We start from the raw sequence: 10370 nt of genomic DNA, 5'->3' as shown, positions 1-10370 counted from the left end.
CCAAGCTGAGCCATGCTGGCTGAGGAATTCTGGGAGTTGAAGTCCATGAGTTATGAGGGGGCCAAAGTTTCCCTCATGCTGGCTCAGGAATTCTGGGAGTTGAAGTCCACGAGTCAGGAAGGGGCCAAAGTTTCCCTGCTTGCTTGGATGAGCTACTGTCGTCCTAGACCAGGGGTAGGCAACCTTGGCTCTTTTATGACTCGTGGACTTCAACTCCCATGCTGAGGGGAAAGGGAGAGGTTTCCAAGCTGAGCCATGCTGGCTGAGGAATTCTGGGAGTTGAAGTCCACGAGTCCTAAAAGGGCCAAGTTTGAAGACCCCCTGGTTTAGGACAACTTTAAGACAGCTTTAAGACCTGTGGACTTCAACTCCCAGAATTCCCCAGCCAGACACACTTGGTCAGATCCACCGTCCTCGGCTTGGCGCTTCGTTGGCGTCCTGCCGTCAAACCACCGGGGGAAGGGAGGCATCAGACTGGGGATTCTGGGAGTTGAAGTCCACCAGCCTTAAAAGTTGCCAGATTTGGACACTCCTGGTTCAGGTCTTGCAAAAACCTCCCGCCTTGTGCTTCTTGAAGCCAGTTTTACAGATAGTCCTCAACTTCACGACCAGAATTTCCGTTACTAAGCAAGGCAGCTGTTAAGTGACTCGGGGCCCAATTCCACGCCCTTTTTCTGTCACGGCTGTTGAGCAAAGCACGGCGGTTGTTAAGCGAATCATGCCGTCGTTAAGCGAATCGGGCTTTCCTCATTGACTTGGCTTGGGGAAAGTCACAAAACGGGATCAGGTGACACCCCCCCGGGATGCTGCAATTGGCATACATACATACCAGCTGCCAAGCACCTGCATTTGGATCACCTGACTTTGGGGGGGTGCTGCAACGGTCGTATGTGTGAGGACCGGTGGTCGGTCACTATTTTCAGTGCCGTTGACCTTTGAAGTGGTTGCAAAATGAAGGGTTGTAAGTCGAGGACTATCTGCACGGGGGTTGCCCTTCCTCCCCCTCGTTTCCTGGAAGCAAGGCTCTCTGTTTTTTTCTTTCCTATTTGCTAGACTTGGCTTTTCTCTTCTTCTTTTTCATTTTTGCCACCAGGGGAACGGCAACGTGCATCAAAAGCCTGCCAGCTTTTTTTTCCATCTTTGTGGGCTTTTTTTTATTATTATTATTCACACCCTTATTCACGGTGTGAATTCGAAGCTGACAGTCATATTCCTCCTAGCAGTAACAGCCTGGTTTATGAGAAGAGATCTCGTTTCCCTTCTCAAAAGTCCTCTGTTGTTGTTGTTTTCTTGTACTCTCTGGGTAATTTATTCAGCCTCCCTCCTCTCCCCCCCCCCCATTTCAACCCCTTTAAAAGTGATCCTAGTTGGGCACCCGGACCCCAAGGACAGTCTAAGGCAGTGGTTCTCAATCTTTTTAATGCCGCGACCCCAACCGGTCGTAAGTCGAGGACTAAACCGGTCGTAAGTCGAGGACTAAACCGGTCGTAAGTCGAGGACTACCCAACCGGTTGTAAGTCGAGGACTTTCCCTGCCCGGGAGCGCCGCACATGCGTGGTTCCGCCCCCTGCGCCGGCCGAGGCATAGCTGGCAAGCGGCAGAGACGGAGCAGGCTGACCACCAGCTGGCCCAGCCCAAGGGAGGTAAGGCACCCGCCGGAAAAGGGAAAAAAAATGGCGGACAGTCTTGCTTGGCGACCCCCGTGAAATGGTCGATCGACCCCAAATGGGGTCACGACCCACAGGTTGAGAACCACTGGTCTAAGGTTTGCTGCCTTAAAAGTGGCATCCTGACGGTCAGCTTGCAAAGATGTTCAAGAAGATCAGATGCTCTAGATGGAATGGGCAACCCATCGGTGCCCTCCAACTCAGCCAGCATGCCTGAAGATGGGTAGACTTAACTCCCAGAATTCCCCAGCCAGCATGCTTTGAGATGGGTGAACTTCAACTGCCAAAATCCCCCAGCCAGCATGCTTTGAGTTGGGTGGATTTCAACTCCCAGAATCCCCCAGCCAGCATGCTTTGAGATGGGTGGATTTCAACTCCCAGAATCCCCCAGCCAGCATGCTTTGAGATGGGTGGATTTCAACTCCCAGAATCCCCCAGCCAGCATGCTTTGAGATGGGTGGATTTCAACTCCCAGAATCCCCCTCGGTCGTACGAAACTCTACCCACCTAAAGTTGAGGGTCTTACCCCCAGCAGGTTTAAGAATTCTGGGAGTCAAAGTCCACCTTTGAGAAAGGAATACAGCCATCCTTTGTTTTTACACTGCTCTAGTTAGAGTTATTAAGCATAAGAATAGCTTTTCATTTCTGATTCATTTAGCTCAGGGCAGAGGAATTCTGGGAGTTGAAGGCCACAAGTCATCAAAGGGCCACGTTTGAAGAGCCCTGGTTTATCTGGGAAAAAAAAAAACCCAATTGGTATACCTTGAGAATACTGAACAGATTCTTCCCAATAGGCCCAGCAGCTTCAGACTTGGGGATATCCAGTCTGTACAAAATATGTTCTTGCTTTTTCCTCCCCCTCAACTCTGTGTATGTTTACGTTTAAATATGTGTAAGTGCAAGAAACACGAGGTGGATATGAGGTGGCCACATCAGATTAACCAACCACATTGGGTTGGAGCACACAGTGGAAACGAAATGAAACCAAGGGGGGGGGGGGAAAGCCCAAAGAAATAAAGATACAAAAACCCAAATAGACCTTGTGACTTTGGAGGTGTGAAAAAAACACATCCACCCACCGCCTAAATCGAAACAGAAAATGCAGAGGCCGAAAAGCCAAAATCTTCCTTTCACAGCTGAAACGGGGAGAGGGGAGGTAGATGAAGAGAGGAACAAATGTGAGGAGGGGGAATTATTTTTTTTATTTTATTTTTTGGGGGGGTGATTCATACATAGCCAAAGATGGTTTTGATTCCTGAGTTGGTGGGGGGGGGGAGAATACACGGCTGTTTTGATGAGGTCCCTTTTTATTCCTTCCGTACGGAAATGAACCAGCGGTGTTCATTGTACGTTCCCAACCTGCTTTCTTCATTTTGACAGGACAGCTCGTCTTCGACTTAAATGACCGCAATTGAGCTCAACGTTCCGGTCGTTAAACGAGGCATGTCTTGAGTGGGTTTTTGCCCCGTTTTGCGACTTTTCCTGCCACCGTTGTTAACCGAATCACTCCGGCTGATGCATTGGTAACCCACTGACTTTGCTTGTCAGAAAGTCGCAGAAGGGGGAATCACATGATAGAGCAGCGGTCACAAATATGAGTCAGTTGCCAAGGGTCTGAATTTTGATCACGTGACCCTGGGGCGGCTGCAAAAGTTGTAACTCTTGAAAAACGGTCAAAAGTCCCCCTTTTTTTTTTTCAGCGCCGTTGTAACTTCCAACGGTCACTAAACGAACGGCGGTAAGTTGAGGGCTACCTGTGTAACACGTTCTGTCTGTGGATGTTATTCCGCTTCCGTCTCTCTTATCCTTCAGATATTCCTTTTCCCCCCAGGTCCACAACACACCTACGCACCCGCCTTCTGCACGCGCAGAAAATAGCCAGGTTTTTCGACAAGGATTTGGCACCAAACTGGGGGTCCGATCCGTCCTTCTCCAACGTTAAGTTGGCAAATTCTACAAGGTTAACACTGCTGGCCTGTTGCTTTTAAAATTAAGAAAAATCAAGAAAGCCCTGCCTTTTAAAGAAGCCAAGAAAGTCAGTTGGTGTAGTAAGGGGGGTTTAGGGTTAGGATTAGGGGGGGCGCCAGGTTGCAAAAGCTTGCAAAAGAATGCCACTCGGTGCTCCAAAGCGGTTGCCTTAAAGACAGACAGGATGCATGCAAACCATCATCTGGGGCAAGGAGATGGCTTCTGTCCTCCCAAGTTGTGGACAGTTGCTGTTGCGGCATACTGGGCAATCCCACAAGTGTTTGAGCCCCTGTCCATCCGGAAGTAGCCCTAACCGAAAAGATAAAGGGTTCAGTTCAAGTATCAGATATCCTTAAGTAATACAGCTAGTCAGTCCAATCAGTCAGTCACTCAACCAATCAGAATACAGCTGGAAGGGACCTTGGAGGTCTTCTAGTCCAGCCCCCTGCTCAAGCAAGCAGGAGACCCCATACAACTTGAGACAAGCGGCTGTCTAGTCCCTTCTTAAAAACCTCCAGTGATGAAGCACCCACAACTTCTGACCGCAGAGNCTTAAGTAATACAGCTAGTCAGTCCAATCAGTCAGTCACTCAACCAATCAGAATACAGCTGGAAGGGACCTTGGAGGTCTTCTAGTCCAGCCCCCTGCTCAAGCAAGCAGGAGACCCCATACAACTTGAGACAAGCGGCTGTCTAGTCCCTTCTTAAAAACCTCCAGTGATGAAGCACCCACAACTTCTGACCGCAGAGGATGCTGCAGGTCGTAAGTCTGAGGACCGGTCTTAAGCACTTACAGTGCTGTTGTAGCTTCGAACTTTCTAAAAGTGAGGACAATTAACTGCTTGCCTTTAGAAGTTGTGGGTGCTCCAACACTGGAGATTTTTTTAAAAAGAGACTGGACAGCCACTGGTCTCGAGTTCATTGTCCTCACTGTTAGGAAGTTTCTCCTAGCTTACAACTAGTTGTTTAGAGACATTTCGATGCTTTGCCTGCCCCAGAACTGGGTTCTGGTTTACCCAAGTCATTTCCCCACGTTATCCAGGTCAAGAGTATCCAGAAGATCAACTAGGCTAGTGCTTCTCAAGTTCAGCAATTTTCAGATGTGGGGATTTCAGCTCCCCCAGATAACTTTCATGCCTAAGGTGGGACTAGAACTCACCATCTCCTGGTGATTGGCCCAAAGTCACCCAGCCAGCTTTCATGCCTAAAGCAGGACTAGAACTCACCGTCTCCTGGTGATTGGCCCAGAGTCACCCAGCCGGCTTTCGTCCCTAAGGTACTAGAACTCACCATTTCCTGGTTTCACCACTTGACCAAAATTCCATCCCGTTCTCTTTTCCCACCAATCCATGGGACTCAACTCACCTCTTCTCCCCAGTCTTTTCCCCAGGAGTTCTGGATAATCCAGTACAATCCGCTCCAGGTACCACGTCGGATTTTGCCTGTAACCAAAACAACAACAACACACCGTAAACCATAACACCCTGGTCATGGCTGCTCTTTCCTCCTATCAAGAAGGCCCCGTGTGTTTCTATATTACCTTTAATATAGACTAAATCTGGTTAAAACTCCAAATTTAGGACCTTGGGCGATTGCGAGCCTTAACTGCCTCAGGTAAACAACCCAATGGCCTTCAAACTGGGGTTATGATTCCCATCTCAAAACTGGTGGGATGCGCCCCCCCCTCCCCCAAGGGCTGAATGGAGAATTAAGCCAGGATCCAGTGGGCCCCAATAGCCAAGGAAACATGGCTTACCTTCACCGAAGCCAACAATAAGGACCGCGTGGTCAAACCGGTTGGGATCACAGCTCACCTTGGCCCTCTGGATGATGCCTTTTTTGTAATGCTGCCGCACAGAGAGAATCCAAACAGACCACGATTAGTCATAGAGGGATGGTGGTTAAACTCCGGTCACCTCTCTAGGTCTCTGCTTCTCTGAATCATCCTTTCTGGAACCTGCTCCGGGGGGGGCACATTCACACGTACCCTCTGTGGGTTGACCCGTTTTTCTGCGTTTTCATAACGGCGAGCCACAAACTTAAGCCTAGGTTTGTGCAAAACGGGTAGTCCTTGACTTACGACCACAAGGGAGCCTCAAATTTCCGTTGCTAAGCAAAACGGCTGTTAAGTAAATGTTGCCTCATCTTACGACCTTTCTTGCCACTTGGTTGTTAAGCGAACCCCTGCAGTCGTTAAGCGAGTAACACCATTGTTAAGTGAATCTGGCTTCCCTACGGACTCGTCGGAAGGTCGCAAAACAGGATCCCGTGGCCGTAGGACGTTGCGACCGTCATAAATAGGAGTCAATGGCCAAGCATTTGATTTTTGATCACTTTTGATCGCAAGTGTGAAAAATTGTCTTTTTTCCCCCTCCAGTGCCGTTGTAGCTTTGAACGTTCGTTAAATGAACCGTTGTAAGTCAAGGACTGCCTCTATTTCTTTCTTAGGCTATTTCCCTCCAAAGATACAAGGGGCTCTCCTTCCTTGGACGCCTATAACAACAGCCCTGTGAAGAAGGCCAGGCAGAGAAAAAAAATTGCCTGGCCTCAAAGTCACCCGGTGAATTTCTTTGGCATACAACAGCTCCACCCTGGATTGCCCGAACATTGTGTGAAGTCAAGGTACTAAGCCACACATACATACTGGAGCTGACCTGAGTTCAGATTAATCCAGGTTAGGAGGCTGGAGGTCTATGGAGATTCTCGGTCATCCAGTTCCTGGTTGTCCCAAAGATGCTTTTTCACGAGGCAACTGGACTTTGTTTTTCATTTCGTTTCTCATCCAAGAAGCTTCTTCTGCTCTGACTGGATGGTGGGGAGTGAAAGGATTTATACTCCTTGCAGAGAGCTGGTCATTTGCATTCTTTTAGAGAGTCGTTGAGGCCACTTGGAGGTTTACCTGTGCGCTTAGGGTCACCTGAGTGGTGCAAACGGGTGTGGAACACAGTCCTTTCAGCAGTTCCAAGAAGGATCCACACCCATTGGTATCACTCAGGTAAACCCTGAGGACACGGGTAAATCTCCAAGTGGCCTCAACGACCCTCTAAAACGGGGGCCTTCAAACCTGGCCCTTTTATGACTTGTGGACTTCAACTCCCAGAATTCCTCAGCCAGGCACGTGTGCCTGGCTGAGGAATTCTGGGAGTTGAAGTCCACAAGTCATAAAAGGGCCAGGTTTGAAGGCCCCTGTTCTAAAAGAAGGCAAATGACCAGCTGTCTGCAAGGAGTATAAATTCTTCCATTCCTCACCATCCAGTCAGAGCTGATGAAGCTTCTTGGACGGGAAGCGAAACGTCTTCAGAGAAAAACAAGAAAGTCCAGTCACCTCGTTAAAAAAGCATCTTTGGGAGGTTAGGAGGCTGGGAAAATTCAGCCACAAAAGAACCCAGCTAACAAAAAAAGTTTCTTTCTCCCCTTCCTTCTCCACCAGAATGTTACCTGGCACTCACCTGAATGACTTTGAGGTTCATGAGAGCTGTTACGGGACCTTGAGTGGCCACAATGTTAGCAATATCTGGGAGAAAAGCAGCACAAATTAACACCGAAGCTCGGACAGGCAAAATCTAGGAGAGCAAAGTCAGGATTTAGGGAGCTAAATTCATTTCCCCTCCCGAATACAGGCAGCCCTCGACTTGCCACAGTCCGTTTAGTGTCCGTTCCAAATTACAACGGCACCGAAAAAAGGGACTTACGGGCCATTTTTCACACCGCCATTGCAGCATCCCTATAGTCGCGTGATCCAAATTCAGACCCTCGGCAACCGGTCCATATTGATGATGGTTTGCCGTATCCCGGGGTCACATGATCGACTTTTGCCACCTTCCGACAAGCAGCAGAATTCACTTAACAACCGGGTGACCAGCTTAGCAGCTGCAATGATTCACTTAACAACTAAGGCAAGAAAAGTGGTAAAATGGGGCAAAACTCACTTAACAAAAGTTAGCCACATAAATTTGGGGCCAGTTGTGGTTTGCCATGTCCATTCGCGGTTTTAAAGTGAGTCACACCAAATTTGGCCTCTTTGCCAAGGTGGATAAGCAAATCACCGTGGGTGTTAAGTGAATCACACTGCTGTTAAGTGAGTCAGGCTTCCCCCCCCCCTTAACTTTGCTGATCAGAAGCCCCCTGGGAAGGTCCCAAATGGCAATCACATGACCACAGGACGCTGCAGCCATCCGAATTTTGATCACGTGACCGTGGGAACGCTGCGACAGTTGTAAATGCAAGGATCGGTTGTAAATCACTGTTTTCAGCACCATTGTTAACTTTGAACAGTCACTAAACGAAGGATTGTACGTCAGTGACTACCTGTATTAAGCCATCATGTTGTTTGTTGGCTTGGCATCATATCAATGCAATCCGAGTTTAAACGTGTAAAAATTTGTTAAACCTGTAAAAGCGACTTGCAGATAAATGTTTGTATTCTCGCTCCAATTTTTTCATCTGCAGAAAGTCTTTTATCTTTAGCAAACCTGCTTAATTTTTCCGGTGCCTCCAAGATCCTTATAATTCAGAAGTCTCAATCCAGCCCTTTGCCAAAGACTTACATCTCTCATCCCTTGGAAGGATGCTGTAACCATCAATCTTGGTTAGTTTTCGCCCCTTGTATTTCTGGCAGCGCTGGTTTTTCCCTATGTAAGGGTAAAGCTTGCTTGATGATAATCCAGCTAGAAAAGAAACAGAGGATGGTCCACGAAAGGGGTAGATGAGCGAGACTTTTCTAAAAGCCCAAGTTTTATCACCGTTATTATTTTGGATTTTTCCTAACATCGGCAGTTAAATAACAGTCCCCTGCTTTGAAACCGTTTTAACGACTACGCAGATAGTTCACTAACCAAACTGAATTTGCTGCTGCACAAAAACACTCAGTTGTTACTACAAGCAAGCCGAGCTGTTCCATCAAACAACAGATGTGGTTTCAGGAATTGGGGATGTCTACTTTAACGAAAAGAAGGACGAGGGGGGACATGATAGCAGTGTTCCAATATCTCAGGGGCTGCCCCAAAGAAGAGGGAGTCAAGCTATTCTCCAAAGCGCCTGAAGGCAGGACAAGAAGCAACGGATGGAAACTAAGCAAGGAGAGATGCAACCTAGAACTAAGGAGAAACTTCCTGACAGTGGGAACAATTAACCAGTGGAACAACCTGCCTCCAGAAGCGGTGAATGCTCCAACACTGGAAGCTTTTAAGAAGAGATTGGACAGCCATTTGTCCAAAATGGTACTATAGGGTTTCCTGCCTGAGCAGGGGGTTGGACTAGATGACCTCCAAGGTCTCTTCCAAGGTCCCTTGGCATCATATCATGAAATACGTTATTTTCTTATCGCTGCCTCCAGGTTCAATTCACCCACCTATTCACACAGAGCCCATCTTGTTGGGTTGTTGTGAGGCTCCAACATGGGTTGAGCCGTCACAGCCCAGAGTCCAATGAGGGGGAACAGTTGTGTGAACACACGTACATGCTGCCGCAAAAGAACGCAACAAACTGGGCTGTCTACGTACTGTTGNTGGCGACCCCCAGGGGGAGGGCCTACTCTGTGGGTGCCCCCACCCTCTGGAATGAACTACCCCCCGAGATCCGGATGATTCCGGATCTCCTTACTTTCCGCCGCGCCCTCAAGACATGGCTTTTTCAGCAAGCGGGCCTGACCTAGGGAGGATTTTAGGTAGGGATAATTTTAAAAGTATTTTAATCGGAAACACAGCTCGTAATATTTGGTTTTAATTCGGCTTTTATCGGGGTTTATTTTTTTGTATTTTGTATTTTTTGTATTTTGTGTATATTATCTGTTTTTAATATGCTGTGAACCGCCCTGAGTCCTATGGGAGAAGGGCGGTATACAAATTAAATAAATAAATAAATAAATAAATAAATAAGAGTATCCAGAAGATCAACTAGGCTAGTGCTTCTCAAGTTCAGCAATTTTCAGATGTGGGGATTTCAGCTCCCAGAATTCCCCAGATAACTTTCATGCCTAAGGTGGGACTAGAACTCACCGTCTCCTGGTGATTGGCCCAAAGTCACCCAGCCACTTTTCATGCCTAAAGCAGGACTAGAACTCACAGTCTCCTGGTGATTGGCCCAAAGTCACCCAGCCAGCTTTCGTCCCTAAGGTACTAGAACTCACCATTTCCTGGTTTCACCACTTGACCAGAATTCCATCCCGTTCTCTTTTCCCACCAATCCATGGGACTCAACTCACCTCTTCTCCCCAGTCTTTTCCCCAGGAGTTCTGGATAATCCAGTACAATCCGCTCCAGGTACCACGTCGGATTTTGCCTGTAACCAAAACAACAACAACACACCGTAAACCATAACACCCTGGTCATGGCTGCTCTTTGCCTCTTTCCTCCTATCAAGAAGGCCCCGTGTGTTTCTAGATTACCTCCCACCGGCAAGTACGCTCCCACAGAGTGGGTCTCCTCAGGGTGCCGTCAGCCAGACAGTGCCGGCTGGCGACCCCAAGGGGGAGGGCCTTCTCGGTGGGAGCTCCCACCCTCTGGAATGAACTACCCCCAGAGATCAGGGTGATCCCGGATCTCCCTTCCTTCCGCCGCGCCCTTAAGACATGGCTATTTCAGCTTGCAGGACTGGCCTAGGGGAAATTTTTAGCGGGGGTTTTAAAATAATTTTAAATTACTTAGGCCAATTGTTAATATTTGTCTTTTAATTATGTTTTTAACTGTAGTATTTCGTATTTTGTAGTTGTTTTATCTGGTTGTTAGCCGCCCTGAG

General features: G+C 48.1%; 1 protein-coding gene across 1 annotated transcript in view; it reads right to left on the bottom strand.

Moving 5' to 3' along the window:
- Nucleotides 1-3783: 3783 nt before the first annotated feature.
- The window catches only part of CTSW (cathepsin W), a 17526-nt gene continuing 10939 nt past the window's right edge, over nucleotides 3784-10370 (bottom strand). Inside the window, exons 8-10 of the mRNA XM_029286226.1 lie at nucleotides 5392-5482; nucleotides 5001-5077; nucleotides 3784-3944 (exon numbers count right to left, since the gene is read on the bottom strand). Coding sequence (XP_029142059.1) covers nucleotides 3834-3944; nucleotides 5001-5077; nucleotides 5392-5482 — 279 coding nt within the window. The 3' untranslated portion in view covers nucleotides 3784-3833. The remainder of the gene's footprint in view (nucleotides 3945-5000; nucleotides 5078-5391; nucleotides 5483-10370) is intronic.

The sequence above is a fragment of the Protobothrops mucrosquamatus genome, unplaced genomic scaffold, assembly GCF_001527695.2.
Source record: "Protobothrops mucrosquamatus isolate PMUCROS unplaced genomic scaffold, P.Mucros_1.0 scaffold3146, whole genome shotgun sequence".
NCBI classification, from domain to species: Eukaryota; Metazoa; Chordata; class Lepidosauria; order Squamata; family Viperidae; genus Protobothrops; species Protobothrops mucrosquamatus.
The sequence above is the reverse complement of the archived record's forward strand: the minus strand, read 5'-3'. Positions and strand labels throughout refer to the sequence as shown.